Below are 20,697 nucleotides of genomic sequence, written 5' to 3'. Positions count from 1 at the left end.
CCTGTACAGAGCCAACAGCAGTCAGACAGGTCGGATGGACACTGCGGATGAGAGCTGAAACTTTTCAAATAATGGGTGTGCGTGTGATTGCATTGAAGATTAAAGGAAAATGGCGGCAGTGTTGTGACTTCATCGTCAAGGTAGGAATTTTAGACTTTGTATAGAACGACCCTGAATTTAAGGTAAAAGTTTTAAATTTCAAGGATCGTCCTATACAAAGCATATATGGTACTAAAAATTACCTGCAAAAAGGTGTCAAGATTAAGTTGTATGGAAACAACCAAAAACTTTCAAAAATGAAATTGCATAGGTTATTGTGGCAAATGAAACATTGAAGGCTTGTAAGAGTGGAGGAACAGGTCTTCTTTCTGTCCCCCATCTCTGCCTCCCAAGCCAGTCTTCAACAGGTATCACTGCATAGATATTATTGTCACTCACCTTGTCAATAAAGTAAAGTGCAACAGCCCTCTGTCGGACCTTCATCTCCTTTGATTTCCAATCTTCTCTGTACTGTGCACGTATCTTGTCAACATGTTTCTTCAATGTCCGCGCAGTTTCGTATTTCTGCCAATCCTTTTCACCCTATTTAAATAAAATAAGTATTATTCTTTTTTATTCTCCAGTGACTAGCCCCTTACTCTGCGGGATGGGGAAAAGAGGTCATTGTTAACAGGCAGTTCCTATAGATCAGCATGACAATGACCAACATGGTCCCAAATGAATTGATGGAATAGTGCACAAGAGCAAAATAACCAATCTCAGGACAACTGGATTCAACTGGTAGATCCAAAGATGAAAACTAATAGGCCCATATTTCCAAGACTGCACAATTACATCACATATAATACAAGTAGACATTACAAAGCAAAAGGCGATTTGGATCAGTTTCTGAGTTTTAATTCAGATGCACCATTTGTTGAGCTCAATGTTCATCTGATTACTTGCATGTGATGGCAATAGATAAGACAAGGGCCATACATATCACTACCCAGCAGCTTCCTGAAGCACAGGAATATTTGTTAAGCTGTGATTTTGCTTATTTTAAGGTGGTGCTTGAATTAACTTTGTTTAATTGCTGCCCCAGCTCCCCATGCTCACAGCAGGATAATTAGCACTTTCTCACCAATCCAGCCTTGTGTAAACAATAATTTTTATAGAACATCTACTAGCCTTAATATAGTCCTGTGTACAGCAGATCAACCTATAGGTCTTTGCAATACAACCAGTCACCATTTAGTTGTTCTCTCAGTTTTAAAAGATCTCATCATACCTTAATTCTGGAGCTGGGGTTAAGCATGATGTATTTGATGGAGCCCTGGATGTTCTCTGTCCACGAGACCAGCCAAGTTACCTTGTTGTCATGTCGGACCTCTTTCCACTTTTGGCCTGCAGGTGGTTGTGGAACCTTAGAGTCCCTGAAGAGATAACAGGGAACAACCCAGAGTCAAGAGCCAGAATTTTCCAACCATCACCGTACTCATCACCAATCTCTTTGTATTTTTTTGGGGGGGGAGGGGGGGGGGGAAAATGTACCAAATTCTAGACTTCAAAAAAGATTAGAAGGTTAATAATTGAGAGTGGCAAGCTTACAAATTCCAATTTCCAATAGTGAAGCAAAAATCATCATTTAATCGGGTTGAGTTTAAATTGTTACTTTAAAAAATTTTTTTTAGACATATAGCATGGTAACAGGCCATTTCATCCCACAGGCCCGTGCCACCCAATTACACGCAATTGACCTACAACCACCGGTACGTTTTGGAGGGTGGGGAGGAAGTCTGAGCACCCAGAGCGAACTCACACAAACACGGGGAGAATGTACAAACTTCTTACAGATGGGGCAGGATTCAAACCCTGGTCTGATCACTGGCACTGGAACAGCGTTATACCAACAGCTATGCTAACCATGCCACACAAGTCTGCAGCGTATAAGAATTTAAATTTTGATTTTTGCCATTATCCAAACAAGCCCTTACAAGACTTTCAATTGCTGTCATAAAATTCTGTTTGGACCCAGGATTAGAATTCTGTGATGGGGAACCAATGAAGCAACATGTGCTCATCACCACTTGAGGGAGCACAAGCCAGCAAGGCAAGAAGAAAAGATGTTTGTTCATTGCATGCAGCAATAGCTTGCCATCCCATCTCTCATCCTTATTTGCAGGGCAAGTGACTGGCACCAGAATGCACCCAGGATCCACTCACTGGGTGGACTAAAAACCTTTTTAAAAATCGGTTAATTTACAAGATCCAGATTCTGCTGATATGTACAGCAAGCATGCTAATCTCAAACACCTTTGAGAAGCCATTCCTCCTGTGACAGTATGTAGATATGTTTTTGGGAGATAAATTGGGGCAGGTTTGTTAGTATAGGTCACATACACAAACTTTAAAAACAGATCTTATTTAAAATACTGGAGCTCTGCTCATGCTAGACAAGTCAGCCCCAGAGCCTTTGCAAAAGCTTTGGAGAGTGCCCAAGAGATTTCACTAATAGATTGTTGTTTCCAAAAAGGCAACAGATGAAAGAATTTGTTGGAGCCACAGATTGTCTGCAGTGGAGCTTGCAGGGTTCTAGGAGGATCATGTGGTTTTGCAAGCAGAGAGACAAACAGGCTTTCTTTCAGAGAGAGAGAGAGAGAGAGAGAAAAGAGATAGAGATAGATAGAGAGAGTTCAGTTTTACAGTCGTCAGCAGCAGCTGGGACTGGAACAGGACTAGCTGGCAAGCTTGTGGAAACCCCCATTTGGAAGTCGGGTTGTGAGTGCTTAGTTCAGCTTGGTCAAAGTCCTTGTGGTTCATGCAAGAAGCGAGGAGTGGGTGTCTAATGTTTCATTTGAAATAAGAGAAACAAAAAGGCACTCTGTGGTGCCATGAAAGAAAGAGGTTATCATCTGGAGAACCCTGAGGCGGCAGGTTTCTTCAGCAAGACACTGAAGTGGCTGATTAAAAAGGAATCAGTTGTGGGTGTCCAGCGAACAACAAATCTCTCTCTGAAAACCGACAAGAACCTTCCTGAGCAGTAATCATTTACCTTTCAAGCACCAAAGCCTGGTGAACTTTATAAATGTTAAATTCTGGGCACAGTAATAAGAATTGCCTGCAACCAGTGAACTTGGAGGAATGAGAAGTGAGATTGGACTGTGAATCAAAGAATTTTTCTGATCTTGCACACACATTGCATGCTCATGCACTTAGAATTAGAAGGGGGTTAAGTTAGGTTAATTAAGTCAATAGTGATACGTTAAAGTGTGATTCTGTTTTCATGTTTAAAGATAATTAAAAGCAACTTTTGTTTAAGTAACCATTTGTCTTGGTGAATATCTATTGCTGCTGTGTTTTGGGGTCCTCTGGGTTCGTAACACTCCTAAATAACTGCAGCCCTTCCAATGAAGGAACACCCAAATGCTGTGAGATGGGAATTTTCAAGATTTAGACTAAGAATTTCAAAGTAGGGCACACCAATAGCATGAAGAGTGAACAGCAATGATAAGAAATCCTGAACTTGCAAGTAATGCTAAATAATAAATGCATCAAGGTTTGTGTAATAATGTTATCGCATCTATTCTGTAGCATTCACAAAACAGAGCATGTGGGAGATCATTCCTGGGTTGAAGGTGACTGGTGCAGGGCCAAGAGTGGTGAAAATTTTTTTTTTCTTCTGATGTCACCACAGTGACTGCTGAAACGTAGACAAAAAATGCTCTTCAAATTTCTTTACTGCCTTTGAAAATGCTTTTGGAAAGTCGCAGAGTTTGAGGAGGTGATCCTCCCCCAAGCATCCCTCCATAAATAAGACATTCTTTAAGCAATAATAGACACAAAGTGGCAATTCAATAAATGTACCTGATTCTCACTTAATGTTCAAGTACAATTTAAGAAAAAGAACCCATAAAACATTCAAGCTGTTAGTGAGCCCCTCAATCCAGGGTAAACAGGCAACTTTTCCTCCCCTCTCTGCATTCTGCAGGGACTGCTCCCTCCTTAACTCTCTGCTCCACTCCTCCCTTCCTACCAATCACCTCTTGGCACCTACCCTCGCAGGAGCTGCTGCACTTGTGCCCACACCTTCTCCCTCGGCGCCATTCCGGGCATCAAACTTCCTTTCAAGTGAAGTAACACTTCCCTTTGACTCTCCGAGGGCCATCTACTACATTGGGTGCTCCCATTGCAGGCTCCTCTACATCAGAGGGACTGAGGGATCGCTTTGTTGAGCACCTTGGCTCTGTCTGTCACAATAGCAGGGATCACCATTTCAATTCCACATCCCATTCCCTTGCCAGCAGTGCCCTCATGCACTGCTAGGCTGAATCCACCAGCAAATTGGAGGAACACCACCTCACCTATGCACCCTCCAACCAGTAGGCATTAATGCCGATTTCCAGATCCTGTTATCCACCTCTCCTGTCTAGATCCGGCTTTTGTCAGCTGGGCTGCACTCCTCCTGCCGATTCTTCCCTCCTCCCCTTTTAATTCGGACACCTGCCTGCTTTTTTGCTTGAAGGAGGGCTCAGGCCCAAAATGGCAGTTATACATCTTTATTTCCTAAGGTGGCTGTGAGACTTGCTGAGTTCCTCCAGCATTTCTGTGTTTTTAACCTCAATCAGTGTCTGCAGACTTTCGCTTCTCAGCATATTTATAACAGGGAACGTTAAGGGAGCTCAAACATTGATCACTCTCCATTCTGTGTGGGCCAACCTTGTGGGGGGGGGGGGGGCCACAAATTTATTGAAGAAATCATTAGCTAAATCTCGATTTTCCAACAACATTTTGGCTCCAGGATGGACTTGGGTAAAAACCGCTTAACTCGGAATTTCTCTGCTATGTCAAGTACACTAGTTGACCAGTTGACTTTTCCCAGCATTGTGTTTTTACTTCAACCAGTGTCTGCAGGCTTACCTATTTTTACCTCTTGCTTTTCCTCAGATACTCACTTACTACAGTTGATTATGATGTCCTGAGGCCTGATCCTTCTCTTCAGCATGCCCATCTTTGGGTGGTTCCCACGGCCACGGAAGAGCCCTGGTGGCTCAATTCTGAAGTTTGCAATCCGCTCTTTGTGGTTGTCCATTATACAATATCCGTATTCCTGCACAAGCTTCTCATTTTCTTCTTTTAATTTCTGGAATAGGTCAGTGAAGTAATGATTAAGAAAAATCCAAATTCTTCCCAAAAGCCTCACACCCAACATAAAACTGCAATGCTGCAGAAATTGCTACACCACCCAATCCGAAGTTTTGGAAGTTCATCAGTACTTGCTAACAGTACCTCTTCTGCGATACCCCACCCCCACCCTGGGGTTACTAAGCTCCCATTCTATCAACTAAAGTCAAAAATATAAACATTACTCAGTCATAATTTTGTTGTCAGCTGCAAATGTTTGGTTCAAAGTTTATACCACCATTCAGGAAAAGGGCAGAATGTGGATATAACACTTTGTCAGATTTCAAATACAAGAATTCCAAGGGCAGGTTTTGTTTGTGGGAGCAGTGATGAGTGGGTATGGGAAAGAGGATAAATTACAGTGCCAGTGATCCAGAAAACCAAAAGCACATTAAAATGAGTTAATTAGATCATCTGAAATAATGTTTGCAAACCTCCTGGATTTACTTTGCAAAGGGTGGGAGAGAGGGATAGTCAGTCAAGTGGTGGAAAGAATGTGCCATTCATACCCGAGTCTAATCATTTGGTCATGCCAGATTTGCAAATTTAAAACAACAAGGTTACAGTTGGACCTCCTGGCCCTGAATTTGACATGAAATTCAGTCAAAGCAAAACTGATCCTTGTCAACTTTACACAATACCATGAAGGCAAAAATAGCCTCTCCATGCAGGATCCCTCCAAATACTACTCTATTCCTTGGTTATCACTTGGTCCAAATCATGCAAAGATAGCAACTGTGTTGCAGTGCGAAATGAAGAACAAGAAAATGATAAGACATAGTGAGTTGAAGTTCAGTAAAAGTCATTTACTCAAACAATCAGACACAGCTTTTTAAAACCCCGTGCATTCCTTATGACATGGTGATGTCATGTCACTCGGAACATCCTTAGCTGGTTCGATTAAGACTCCGGTGAGCCGCTACATGGCGCCCCATGCCTTGACATGGGAACTGGTATCAATTTTCCAAGCTGCTTCCGCAGTCTGCCTAAGACGTCAGTCGGTGGCACCTCCTGTCTGCGTGCTGCATTAACGAACTCCCTGGATGCCGTTCTTATTGCCGTGAGAATCCAGGGCAGCTCGTCTACCCAATCAGGTCCCTGTAGGTGGACCATCAGTGCAGCCTTCATATACTTATGGAACCACTCCACCATGCCATTCAACTGCAGGTGGTAGGCTGTGATGCATTCCCAGCAGTGACAACAAAAAGTCCCAGTGTGTGGAGGTAAACTGTGGGCCTCTACTGGAGGTGACGTGTGTGGGTAGGCCAAACCGAGATACCCAGGCAGGATTAAAAAATATAAAAATAAAATTTAAAAAATCCGATCGATGAGCTCGTCATAGGGACCGCCTCCAGCCACCTAGTAACTCTGTCAATGACCGTTAACAAGTACCTACACTCTTTTTACACTGGAAGCAGGACAACAATGTCGACATACATGTGGTTGAATCTGCTCTGTTATGGCTGGAAAGGCTGAAGCTCAGCCTTCATATGGTTTTGCACTTTTGCAGATTGACAATCCATGCACATCTTTGCCCAGTACATGAAATGCTTTTTGAGTCCATGCCATACAAACTTGTTGACCATCAGGCGGACAGTTGCTCAAATGAAGGGGTGAGCCAGTCCATGAAGGGCATCAAAAATGCATAGTCTCCACGCAGCAGGGACGATAGGACAAGGCTGATCTGTGGAAACATTGCACAGGGGAGTGATACATTGCAGCCCAAAGACTACATCCTCAAGTTGCAGGCTCGTGTCAGCAGTTCTACGAGCCAGGAGTTTGTTGTTTTGGCGCTGAGCTTTGGCAATTACACCCAGAGAGCATGTACTGCTTCAACAAAGGAAGGGGGCAGGGAATCAGCCACCACATTTACTCTTAGCGAAGATGTGTTTAATCCTGGTTGAAAACTCAGATACACACAATAGGTGATGTTGTTGGCGGGCTGACCAGGGATCTGATGCCTTTGGAAAGGTGAAGGCTAGTGGTTTGTGGTCAGTAAAAACCATGAAATCCCTGCTTTCCAAAAAAAATAGCAGAAATGTCACACCGCTAGGTACAGCGGCAGCAGTTCCCTATCGAATTTGCTGTATTTTGTTTCTGGAGGGTGGAGGTGTCTACTAAAAAACGCTAGAGGCTTCCACTGTCCATTGGTGTACTGTTCCTAGACCCCGCCCACTGCCGTGTCAGACGCATCTATCATCAAGGCAGTTGGTGTATCCATTTATGGATGGACCAGCAATGTTGCCTTCACTAGGGCGTCTTTGGTCTGCTGGAATGCTACCATTATCTCCTTAGTCCACTCGAGTTCTTTGGCATCGCTAGACAGGAGGTCGAAGAGGGGATTTCATAATATGAGCTGCAGCGGGCAGAAAGCAACAATAGAAATTGACCATACCCTGAAGTCCTTTGATGGTATTGGGCCTCGCAAATTTGAGGATGGCTTCGACCTTGTTTAGCTATGGAATAACACCCTGGCTACTGATCTGATGTCCCAAAAACCCAACAGAGGACTGCCTGAATTTGCACTCGGCAGGGTTCACAATGAGCCCGAACTCCTGTAGGTGGCAGCAGAGTAAACACAAATGCTGCAGGTGCTCTTTGAGTGAGTGGCTGGTGACAAATTCGTCATCCAAGTAAACAAAAGTCCATGCCACGCCTCACTGTGTCCATCAGTCGCTGGAATGTTTCTGCAGCATTCTCAAAAATTTGAAGAGGCCAAACAATGTTATGACAACAGTCCTGGGCACAGGACTGTTGGTTTACAGGTCTGGTGGTACCCATGCATCAACTCAATTTTAGAAAATATCCTGGCCCTGTGAAGATTAGCTGTAAAGTCCTGTATATGGGGTACAGGGTAGCAGTCTGCAGTAGTAGTGTCGTTGAGACATTTGTAATCCTCGCAAGGTCTCCAGCCTCCTGTGTCTTTGGACACATGTAGCAGGGAAGCCCACAGGCTATCAGACCTGCATATGTTTCCAAATTCCTCTATTTTGTGGAACTCTTGCAAGCCGCAGGCAGCAGGCGTGTAGAGGAGGTACTTGGGTGAGGATGTGGTGTGCGATACCATATTTGGGTGTGGCAGTGGAGAACTGGGGAGTTACAATGTCCGAAAACTCCAAATTTGTTGTTCAAGTACTCCACAGCGCCTAGATGTGGGGCAAGTAGTTTGGATTATCAGTGGGTGGGCTCTGAGAAAGTCAGCACCCAGCAACAGCCAGGACAAGCAGCAAGAACGAACTTCCATGTGAACTTATTGTTGCTGAATTTCAGGGGTATAGTCCATGTGCCGTACGTACGAATTGAACTGTTATTCACCACAGTGAGTGGCAGACCCACGCTCCTGGTAAGGGTGTCAAAGCCCAAAGGAGGAAGGAAACTAACTTCCGCACCCATGTCGACTAGAAGTTTGTGCTGGGAAAGTTCGTTCCAGGTGTAGAGTAGGCTGTTATGGTGGCCAGCTGCCATAGCCATCGTCATGGAGTCGTGCTTGTCCGGGGGAATGTGTGTCCTTGTCGCCAGTACTCATGGAGCCTGGGCCTTTGGGCGCGACACAGCACCAATTTCTGTGGGCCTTGCGCCTTGCTGTTTCACGTACCACAGAATAACTGCACAGGCAGCCACTGTTGGAGGGTTATCAAAGTCCTCGTCAGCCAACTTCAGGCAGATGTAATCTGGCATATGCTCGAAAAACAACTGCTCAAAGAGCAAGCAAGGCCTATGGCTGTTTTCCAGTGCCAACATGTTGTTCATTAACTGCAAAGGGGTGCGGTCCTCCAGGCCATTGATATGTAGGAGCCGTGCACCTCCCTCGCATCATGAGAGACGGTAAATCTGGAGTAGGAGGGCTTTTAGGGCTGCATACTTGCTGAGAGTTGGTGGGTCCTGAAGAAAATCCACTACTCAACCGGCCATGTCTTGGTCGAGGGCGCTTACCACATGGTAGTACTTACTGGCGTCTACTTCTATCTTGTACATGTTGAACTGCGCCTCAGCTTACCGAAACCAAACTTCAGGTTGTGGTCCAAAGGACAGGCAGTTTGAGTGAAACCGCTGTGTTGTTCATGTTGGGTCCAAAATCCGTTTGGGCCTGTCAGGGTCACCAATGTAGCAACTGTGTTGCAGTACAAAATGAAGAATGAGAAAATGATCTGACATAGTTGAGTTGAAGTTCAATAAAAGTCATTTACTCAAACAGTCAGACAATTTTTAAAACCCTGTGTGTTCCAAATAATGTCATCGCATTGTGACGTCCTGACATCACTCGGAACTTCCCGAGCTGGTTCGATTAAGCCTCCAGTGAGCAGCTACAGAACTTTCCACCCAATAGGTGCACCTGCATCACAATTATTACAATGGCTTAAGAAAATAACTTGTCACGACAACATTGGAGAGTAATAAATTCTGATGATACTACCAACTTTTAAATTACAAAAAAAGGACACAATGATACATCCAAAGGCCTCTTTGCATGTACCACTCAACATTGTTTATTCCAGTATCTCTTCAGTAGATTTATTGTGAGATTAGAGTATAGATGACAGGCACACTACTGATGACTAGTAATGAAAACCCGTCACATGGGACATCCATCACTGGAAACAATATTTAACTTGTCTTCCATCACAAACCTGTTTTTCTTCTTTGGACATCTGCTTTCGAGCCTCTGACTGTGCCTTGAAATATTGGCTCATTTCTTCAAAGTTGCATTTGTTGAGATCTGATATTGCTGCCTTCTCTTCTGGTTTCATTTCCTACAATGAAGCAAGACGTTAATTAATGCAATGTGCGATAGAGACTGGAATGGAACAAACATTGCAACACGGTGCAAAGAAATCCAATTACAAGTTTATTTTGTTCCCCTCCCCAGTTGGTTTCACAATAGCATTGGAGTGAGTTGGAATTAGGTCACCCAACCCAAAGGGGAAGAAGTTCAAAGAGCAAAACAGTGATAATAAAAATCAAATCATCGGACTCGTAGTCACATTAATCTATAACTGGTCAGTGGGAACGGGCAAAACAAATCCTCCAAGTCCAAGCTTCACTATTTCAAAGTATGCAAACAATTTTTTTATTTTGGTGGGGGTGAGTTGTGAGAAGAGAAGATCAAGCCATGATAGAACTCAATTTAAGAAAACCATCCCTTCTGCTTCCATTTCCAGTTAAAGCACCCAAATTTTTTTTTTTTTTTTTTTTGGAAACAGAAGCTTCCTACCTAAACCCAAAAAAACCTCTCCCCAGAATCACTTCGATCATTTCTCCAGCTTTGTCCAAATCAGATCTTGGCTTCATTAGGTGGGTAAGGCTATATAAAGGTTAAGGTTCCATTATTGTCAGATAATACAACATTTAGAATGTAATACAAAATCCTTTAGCTTTTGTCTATCGTAAGGTAGACAGTGTTGCCACTTTGTCTAGCGCCCCTTACAGAAACCTGGAGCACCTGATGTTCCCAAGTGGTCTCCCCTCCAAGTACTGATCAAACCTGAGCCTGGTTAACTTCCAAGATGAGAGTGCCGCAGAACACTAGGCCAGGTGCTGTAGGTTTCTGTAAGTAAATATAGTCTATTTGATAATTATCCATGATAATTTTCATCCAAAAATTATGAAGCCTATTTCAAGGATAAATTCTAAGAAGCAGCAAGATCCAGTCAAAAGACAAAACTAGTCAGATTATTTGACCATCTATTTCATCCCCACCCAATTTACAATACTTGTGAACGTTCAATGCATTTCCCTTGTCAAAAGGAACCAGGCACTTGAGGCCTGATCTTTGAAGTTACTATTACTAGTCTGGGTGTCAGCCATGGCTCAATTAGTCATGCTCTGAATTTCTCAAAAGGCAAAATCCAAGTACAAACTTGGGGATTTTCCCATTGTCTTTATATCATTTTAACATGAAAAAAGGCCATGATCCAAGGTATGTTTCACAGTTGATTCAAGGTTCAAAAGTGGGCAAACTTACCTTTCTCCAGTCTTTAAAAAAGTTCTTCCTAAAGATCTCTTTTGTAGTGTACTCATGATCGAGCATTTTTGCAAAAAATGTTGCAACCTCTTCACACTGAGGGCTCAGCTTCATGGGCTTCCCTAATTACACAAACAAAAGTGAAATCACACACCACAAAAAACTGCATTGCAGCACAGGGCAGCCAAGAATAAACTTAATGTGCAACGCTGTCCTGTTCCACGAGTTAAATTCATCATCTTAAAGAAATTCGTAAGTCCTGAACGAAGGCAGACTACCATTGAATTACAACCTAATACTTTAAGATCCAAGGACCGGATCTTAATCTCCAAATTAGGTCAGGGGTCAAATCCATCAAAGAGTCAAGTGCTTCATCCATATCCTCAGATGAGATTCCAGGAACAGACTCCTGAATGAACAGCCTTCATATGAACCAGAGGTAACGCCAATTTGGGAGTCAATAGGTTATTGGGTAGGGTTAGATTTATGAGGTACACTTAATAGTGAATAAACCAGATGACTATCAGAAGGAAACACACAGCTAAACCTTCCCACAAGGATGCCGTGAGATGGGTTTAATGTTCCACATAGATATATATTGAACTCAGGTGACAACAAAGAGACAATGGAGGGTGGAAATCAACAGGGCACAAACACTGAGGCTGACCTTTCATTAGATGGCTATAGATATGACATAATTGTGAAATTGTTACATAATCACTCAGCTTGCATCCAAAAAAATTCATTTATTAATGCCTGTGCAGATCTGAATTATTTATGTTACAAGTGCCCACTTTAATCGATTTTCATCACTTGTAGGATAACATCTCTGGGAAAAAAAATTACACTGTTCAAGAAAGAAAGAAACCAATACATTTAGAGTTAAAAAACAGCTGACCACTTTGAATAGGTATTTCTTAGCCATGAATGCTCCTCCTTTAAATGCTAATTTCACTGCCTGAAATTCAACATGCTTTTAGTTTCTCTTTCAGTAACTGTGGCAATTAAGTGGAGAAAAACCATAATCATTATTTACAGTAATGACAGATGATAAGTTGTCTGATCCCATATGCCAAATTTACTCAAAAATCAGTGATTGGAGACTGGTAGCTTCAATGACAGCAAAGAACCAATTACAGTTATTTTAGGCTAAATGACCCTCAGCACAAAATGGTGAAAAATGGCAGTGGTAACTATCAAGACCAGATTATAAACACAAGAAGAATGGTTTCATGGGTTGCAACATCTTTGTAAAGGGAGTTGAATTGTTTGTCATGTGTTCCGAGATACCAGGAAAGTCAACTTATTCAATTCATTATGCTCTGCCAAAGATTATAAGGAACTCTTCTTTCTTTTCTTTGGCTTGGCTTCGCGGACGAAGATTTATGGAGGGGGTAAAAAGTCCACGTCAGCTGCAGGCTCGTTTGTGGCTGACCAGTCCGATGCGGGACAGGCAGACATGATTGCAGCGGTTGCAAGGGAAAATTGGTTGGTTGGGGTTGGGTGTTGGGTTTTTCCTCCTTTGCCTTTTGTCAGTGAGGTGGGCTCTGCGGTCTTCTTCAAAGGAGGCTGCTGCCCGCCAAACTGTGAGGCGCCAAGATGCACGGTTTGAGGCGTTATCAGCCCACTGGCGGTGGTCAATGTGGCAGGCACCAAGAGATTTCTTTAGGCAGTCCTTGTACCTTTTCTTTGGTGCACCTCTGTCACGGTGGCCAGTGGAAAGCTCGCCATATAATACGATCTTGGGAAGGCGATGGTCCTCCATTCTGGAGACGTGACCCATCCAGCGCAGCTGGATCTTCAGCAGCGTGGACTCGATGCTGTCGACCTCTGCCCTCTCGAGTACCTCGACGTTAGGGGTGTGAGCGCTCCAATGGATGTTGAGGATGGAGCGGAGACAACACTGGTGGAAGCGTTCTAGGAGCCGTAGGTGGTGCCGGTAGAGGACCCATGATTCGGAGCCGAACAGGAGTGTGGGTATGACAACGGCTCTGTATACGCTTATCTTTGTGAGGTTTTTCAGTTGGTTGTTTTTCCAGACTCTTTTGTGTAGTCTTCCAAAGGCGCTATTTGCCTTGGCGAGTCTGTTGTCTATCTCATTGTCGATCCTTGCATCTGATGAAATGGTGCAGCCGAGATAGGTAAACTGGTTGACCGTTTTGAGTTTTGTGTGCCCGATGGAGATGTGGGGGGGCTGGTAGTCATGGTGGGGAGCTGGCTGATGGAGGACCTCATAAGGAACTACACCGAGCCAAAACCAATCTCCCTCCATCGACTCTCTATTATCATTCTACCCTAGACAAACATATTCTCTCCAACACCCCCCACTCCCCCACTTCTGTCAAGGAAGATACACATGTTTGAAAACATGAACCTTCAGATTCAAAGAGTTACTTTCCGGTTGTTATCAAACTCAAATTTAAAAGGATTCTGCACTGCCTCAAAAGTACAGGACTTCAAAATTGGCCTGAGTTTACACATGTCAACAGCGCGATTCTGTCAATTCCACAGACATCAAACTGCATGAAGTATGGACACCACATCATTCTAGCTGCAATACAAGAAGTATTGCAGCTAAAAGTGAATACAAAGAAATTCAAAGTGAATACAAGAAGACCTTCTGAGAAACTGTTATTTGATTTAAACTGAACCATTCAACACTGCAGGGTAGCAGTGATATCAATGGCGATCAAAGGAAAATCACAGTCATTCCATTAATGACCAACTATAGATTAAAGGACATTGATATAATTTAGATACAAGCCCTAGGGTAGTCAAAAATTGAAATACTGTGAACCACAGTTCCCCATTTTATTTGCAGGTCTTTGTTGTAATTGAATCCACAATTGAAACACCTTGATAAAATTCCACATGTTCATTTCCTTTTTTTGTCTCAGCCAAACATTCTCAATTGGATACATCAAATGTCAACAGTGCTTCTTCTTACCATCATAATAGAATTTAACATTGTCTGGGAGAGGAATGTAGGGTGGAGCAAACACTGGGCCCTTGTGTTCCAAAAATTTCCATTTCACACCATCTGTATAGCGTTCTTCTTCCCACCTGCACAAAATAAAATGCTCCTGAGAGATTTGTTTAGAACTCAACTATACCTCAGCCATTATTAAACCAACAATTCCTTGTCAAAATGTTCATTAAAATGCAGGATGTATTGTGAAAATTTTGTAATTTTACTTTCCAGCTACCTTGTAATCAATCAACCCCCTGCATATTCTGTGATATTTTGATGGCAGCAACCAAACATGGGAGATATCTTGTCTGTGGCTTGTTCCTCCAGAATCTGGATAATACTGAGGTATTTGCAGATTTTCTTTCAACCAAATTAATCTGCACACACCTACATCATATCTGCACCCTCCAGAATCTGGATAATACTGAGGTATTTGCAGATTTTGTTTCAACCAAATTAATCTGCACACACCTACATCAGATCTGCACCAGCTAAGAACAAATAAGACCGAAGTCATGTCTCCCTTTCCTGCCACTATTTCCCATTGCCCCAGAATTGAAGGCCAGGCACATGCCTTGCTCTCAGCTAGGCCTTGAAGTAGCTATAGGCATGCTTCTCTCTGCTTAAGCATTTGAAAGTGACCAGCTGTTAACAATTACACATCAGTACTACAAACCTCAATTTTGTTATTTTCAGTTTTGATTTTTTTTGAAAAATGCCATGAGGAAGTTTCAGATATTGCACTCATTAAAAAAAGGAAGCAACAAGACTAATTCAGAAAAAGGCTTTCCAATTCAAATTCTAATTCACTGCAATTGCATGCAGAGAGAGAAAACAAAATCAGATTAGAACCGCAGAGCCCAATTTTAATTTGCTGTGTGATCATTGCCACCATAGACTTCCCAATTTCCATTGTACCCTAAATATAACACCACCTTCAATTTCATCAGCTGTTCTATCAATTGTGCGACGGATTGTGTTGAGTTTGTACTGTGTGTGGATAAGTTTTTGGGAGATAAATTGGGACAGGTTTTTTTAGTATAGGTCACATATAAACACTTTAAAACAGATCTTATTTGAAATACTGGAGCTCTGCACATGCTAGACAGGCTGGCTCCAAGAGTTTTTGCAAAAGCTTTGGAGTGCCCAAGAGACTTCACAAATGGATTGTTGTTTACAAAAAGGCAACAGATGAAATAACTTGTTGGAGCCGCAGACCGTCGGTAGTGGAACTTGCTGTTCTAAGGGGGTCATGTGGTTTTGCAAGCAGAGAACAGAAGCCGAGACTGGAACAGGACAAGCTGGCAAGCTTGTGGAAAACCCCATTTGGAAGATGGGTTGTGAATGCTTAGTTCAGCCTTGTGGTTCGAGCAAGAGGAGAGGACTGGCTGCCTAATGTTTCACTTGAAATAAGAGAAACATAAAGGAACTCTGTGATGACCTGAAAGAAAGTGGTTATCATCTGGAGAAATCTGAACGGACAAGTATCTTCAGCAAGACACTGAAGTGGTTGATCAAAAAGGAATCAGTTGCGGGTGTCCAGCGAACATCAAATCTCTCTCTGAAAAACGACGAACCTTCCTGAGTGGTAACCATTTATCTTTCAAGCACCAAAGCCTGGTGAACTTTATAAATGATAAATTCTGTGCACAGTATAAGAATTGCCTCCAACCAGTGAATTTGAAGGAATGAGAAGTGAGATTGGACTGTGAATAAAAAAAACTTTTCTGAACTTACACACAGATTTCATACAGATACACTTAGAATTAGAAGGGGGTTAAGTTAGGTTAGTTAATAGTGATAATTAAAAGCAACTTTTGTTTAAGTAACCATTTGTCTTGGTCAATATCTATTGCTGCTGGGTTTTGGGGTCCTCTGGGCTCATACATTTTTGGGGGCTCATCCTTTCAGATTGGAAATTGTTGTGATTTAATAGTTAATTGGTTTCTTTTTCAAGCTAATTTAAACCACGTGTGTGAAAAAACAGCAGCAGCTGCAGAGCAAGAGAAAAGAGGAATTGATGGTTATTTCTAAGGCATTAAAACAGACTGAGGTCGAGCATCGGATGAGGAAAATGTTACGAGCACAGAGGACTCCGTGCGCAGAGCTCCAGTATTTCAAATAAGATTAGTTTTAGTGTTTGTATGTGACTACACCAAAAAACCTGACCCAACTCATCTTCTAAAAACACATCCACACCATACAAACACAATCCGTCACAATTGTCTGGTGTCAAACCACTTTGGAGTACAAAAATACTGCCTCGAAACAGAAGATAGAAACAGCACATTTAATTTATGAATGGGAAAAGCATTAAAAAATATCCTACATCAACTGCTGCCAGTCAAGTCATGTTACAAGTGGAGAGATATGTTAAAATTTTGGATTCCACTGGGGGAAAAAAAGCCTCCCAAACAAGGAATGACATACATAGTCAAAACATCTTAAGAAACTAGGAATCCGCCAGTGTCGCTGACACTAAACAATGAGAAATTTATGTGCTAGTTTAAACAACAAGGGATATTTCACAGCCGAGAATATATTGCCTAAACAAAAAATGGAGACTTAGTAACCTTTTAAGAAACAGGATAAATATTTGAAATTGGAAACAAGTCCACATCATTAAAAAAAGGATAAAGGAATGGAAAGAATTGGATGGTCCTTTCAAAGAGTTAACACAGGCTCTTTTAGTGGCATGCCAGCTTTTTAATTCAGAGGTTGCTACATTGCTTTTTTGTATGGTATTTCTTTGTAGAAGCAACTTGTTCATCGCATTTTTAAAAAACTCAAGAACTGCTGTGGTGCTTTAGCTAATTCAAACACAATGGAAGAAATTTGGTACCAGACACAATACAGGGATTAAAAACACATTGCAACAGCATTTTTAAAATCAGTCTTAAAGCTATGGAACTGCCAGAATACTTAATGATGAAAAACAACAATTCGTTTTTGACCCAATTCTCTTCACCAACATGTAAATTAAACCTTACAGACCAACTTTACTATATAACTGAACAACTAAAAAGGAAAAATTGTTGGGCCACGAAGTCATGTAGAATTAATCAGTGGTTTCTTGCGGATAAAAAAAACAAGCTCCACAACCTGTGATGAGAAAAATGGTGAGTGTTTCCATCATCACAGAGAAACAAAAGCAAATTGGGTAGCTTGCACAGAAAGATAGAACATTACAGCACAGTATATGCCCTTTGGCCCATGACGTTGAACCGATTTGACAGAAACCTACTCAACAAATGAAACCTTCCCTACCATACACCTATAACTCTCTATTTTTCTTGTATCCATGTACCTGAACCCACAAATTCCTGCCCATGATTCCCTGTTCTTCCATAGAGAGTGCTGTTCAACCTTTGCAAACTTGTAGATTAAGCTAACATTTACAAATTATTTTTCTGCCACCTCCAATCATTAAAAGGTAAAGGTAGGTACCACCCTATATCTTGTTACTGGGTATAAATATAGAAGATTCACCAGTTCCTGAAGCCACACAAAACTACCTACTCAAGGCAGTAAATATTAGTCTTCCAGCAATTGAGCAGAATTGTTCACAGCCAGTGGCACAGTTAAAGCTCTTAAGCAATAATAATAAGCAGTCCCTAATTACTGCTTAACAATCTCTCAGCCACAAAATATTTTGGGTAATTTTAGATCGCCTTAAAAATATTTCAACATTCCATTAGTCTTTTGAAATAAAATTACTTTAACTTCTGCATGTTTACATTTTATTTATGAGAATATTAGAAATTGCTTAAAAATTGTACATGTGAAAGAATTCTTCAGGTTCATTCCTTATTCAGAAAGCTTAATGAATGCTGGACCAGAGATCCTACAGGGCTGGCACCTGGATGATGAGGCTACATCAAGATTGCTAGATGTTTGGAGACAGGCAGTTCTAGGCGCAATATCTAAGCTCTAATATCCAAGATCATTGAAAAAGTATCCCAGAAATGTTTAGGCACAGTTAGCATAGTGGTGAGTGCAATGCTATCATAATGCCAGCGACCTGGGTTTGAATCTGGTGCCATCTGTAAGGATTTTTTATGTGCTCCATGTGTTTGCATGGGTTTCCTCTCACCTTTCAAAAAACCTATGGGGATCGTAGGTTAAATGATGCATTTGGGGGGCACGGGCTCATGGGCTGCGAGGGCCTGTTACTGTGCTGCATGTCCTAATTCAAATAGGCTACCTAAATTGACTTGTATGGGTGCCAGTTGGGTGCAAGGAAAAAAGCAACAAGATACACGCAGTGTTCCAGAGAACCTCACCATTTCCATTTATCTTCTTCCTCTTTTTTCTTCTTTGATTTTCCTTGCCCACCACTTTCCTCTTTAACTTTGGCCTTTTTGTTCTTTGATTCATGCCAAGAAAGGAAGATCCAGGCTCAGTGATAGTAACACACCAATCACAAATCCCATACCGTATCAAATGTTGAAAGACAAACTCTGCTATCCACAACTTAAGCTTGCCATCACTCATGATACAAATTATTATCTAGCATAAAAGGTGTCAAAGTGTATCAAAGCTTAACATTCTAATAACCCACAAAATATTCAATGTCTAATCATAACGTTAAATCCACACAAATTAGTTTTTAAGCAGTCACTTTTGTAGGCAACAAAATGAACAATTATAGTCAATGGCCATGCAGAGGAAGAAGCAAAACACAGGGCAGCAGAATGCAAACAAAAGGATTAAGATGAATTTAGAGCATGTGCACAATTCCCCAGAGTGTAGTCAATAAGGATGACAAGCAGTAGGAACAATGTTCTATGTGATTACAAAGCGATGTCTAGAATGGACAGTTTCAAGATATGAAGCAAGACATCAGGTGATTCAGATGAAAAGAACTTCAGAGAATGGTGAACCAATGAACTCTGTACTCCGGATGGAAAATCATTAAATATATTTAAGGAAACAGACAAGGATCACCAAGAGAGCAAAAATGTGATACTGAGATGAAGGATCAGCTGTGATTATATTGCACAGTGCAGTAGGCTTCAAGGGCTGCTGATTTCCATGGCTCAGTGTAAACAATTCAGGAAAAACTGAGCTAAAAATCATGTGACAATATTGTCGAAAGAGATGGCTAATTCCCCAGTTCAGGGATGATGCAACCAAGGATTCAAGATCAAGTAATAATACAGAAGTTAAAATATTGCAAACTGCCGGAGGAGACGAGATGGAGAGATTTCAAGCAAGGGAGAAAGACACAGCAATTTGTATGACTTAAAGTGGAAATTTCCGTGATCCAACTCTAACCTGCATGGTAACAGCATATTGGGAGGGTGGGGAAGGGATAAAAATTAAAGTGAAATTTACATTTGTAAAATTATTGGCTAATACATTAAATGTGGTGGGGGGGGGTTGTTAAATGAAACATTGAAGTAAGTAAACAAGACAATCTAAGGCATGATTAGGTCATAAAATAGAAAAAAAAAATTTACAATCTGTGATGTATTTCAGCATATTGGAAGATTATCAATATGTTGACATATGGATCTTTATAGAGAAAGGTCAATTGACTACTCATTCACTTCTGCAAGCATTTCCAAAACCATGAAATAATGCAAAACAATTGAAGTTTGGACTCTGAAGAAAACAAAAGCATCACATACCTCGTCGAATTTTCGTTTTTTGGCTTTCTTTGCATCTTCTGTTTTGATCTTCTTAGGTTTAAAATCAACACTATGGGAGAAAGAATTAATGAACAGTCAAAATATCTCATGTTAGATAACTATCACCCTTTGACACCTGCCTATCGGTTTAACATCTCAATGCTCAAGGTGATAACCATGAAGCAAAAATTTCTATCTTTGGGATTTACAGTTCAAAAAAAAAATAGGGTAATAATTGTTAAAGCAATTGTTTCCTTTATAATTTGCAAGATACTGATAGTCTGCTGTGCTTGATTATAAATTTGCTTGTATTTTTTTTAAATAATGGAATCAATGCTGGAATAAAAGTCTCTGGAGATTTATCTCCTGCTGTGATAAATGTGTCCATGACCTCTTTTATTCTTCCACTGTCCTCAATGGTTTGAGTCTGTTGATGTTTCTTTTGAGGTTTTTTTTTATATAAAAAAATAATTTCTGCCCCAAAAAGGGGGCAATTTGATCACATGGAACTATGCAGAATTCATTTTAAAAAAAAACTATGGTATGAGAGAGCATTAGCAAATTAGCCACTCAGTGAGCATTGAAATAAGGTCAGATATTATCTCTGCATTATGTTATACTTTACAGCAGAGGACTGCCAGATTGAAGGCGCCTGCAAGCTCACACCAAGACACAAGAGTAACTTGTCCGTGACCTACTCTTTGCAGACGATGCCGCTTTAGTTGCCCATTCAGAGCCAGCTCTCCAGCGCATGACGTCCTGTTTTGCGGAAACTGCCAAAATGTTTGGCCTGGAAGTCAGCCTGAAGAAAACTGAGGTCCTCCATCAGCCAGCTCCCCACCATGACTACCAGCCCCCCCAAATCTCCATCGGGCACACACAACTCAAATCGGTCAACCAGTTTACCCATCTCGGCTGCACCATTTCATCGGATGCAAGGATCGACAACGAGATAGACAACAGACTCG

General features: G+C 41.6%; 1 protein-coding gene across 1 annotated transcript in view; it reads right to left on the bottom strand.

The window, feature by feature from the left end:
- The window catches only part of LOC138735788 (DNA topoisomerase 1-like), a 72,280-nt gene that overhangs the window by 23,776 nt on the left and 27,807 nt on the right, over positions 1 to 20,697 (bottom strand). Inside the window, exons 7-14 of the mRNA XM_069884213.1 lie at positions 19,730 to 19,799; positions 18,380 to 18,462; positions 14,073 to 14,188; positions 11,126 to 11,247; positions 9,792 to 9,914; positions 4,935 to 5,122; positions 1,271 to 1,415; positions 439 to 582 (exon numbers count right to left, since the gene is read on the bottom strand). Coding sequence (XP_069740314.1) covers positions 439 to 582; positions 1,271 to 1,415; positions 4,935 to 5,122; positions 9,792 to 9,914; positions 11,126 to 11,247; positions 14,073 to 14,188; positions 18,380 to 18,462; positions 19,730 to 19,799 — 991 coding nt within the window. The remainder of the gene's footprint in view (positions 1 to 438; positions 583 to 1,270; positions 1,416 to 4,934; positions 5,123 to 9,791; positions 9,915 to 11,125; positions 11,248 to 14,072; positions 14,189 to 18,379; positions 18,463 to 19,729; positions 19,800 to 20,697) is intronic.

This window comes from Narcine bancroftii, chromosome 6, assembly GCF_036971445.1.
Source record: "Narcine bancroftii isolate sNarBan1 chromosome 6, sNarBan1.hap1, whole genome shotgun sequence".
Lineage (NCBI taxonomy): Eukaryota > Metazoa > Chordata > Chondrichthyes > Torpediniformes > Narcinidae > Narcine > Narcine bancroftii.
Note: the sequence above shows the minus strand (reverse complement) of the source record. Positions and strands in the feature narration are given on the sequence as shown.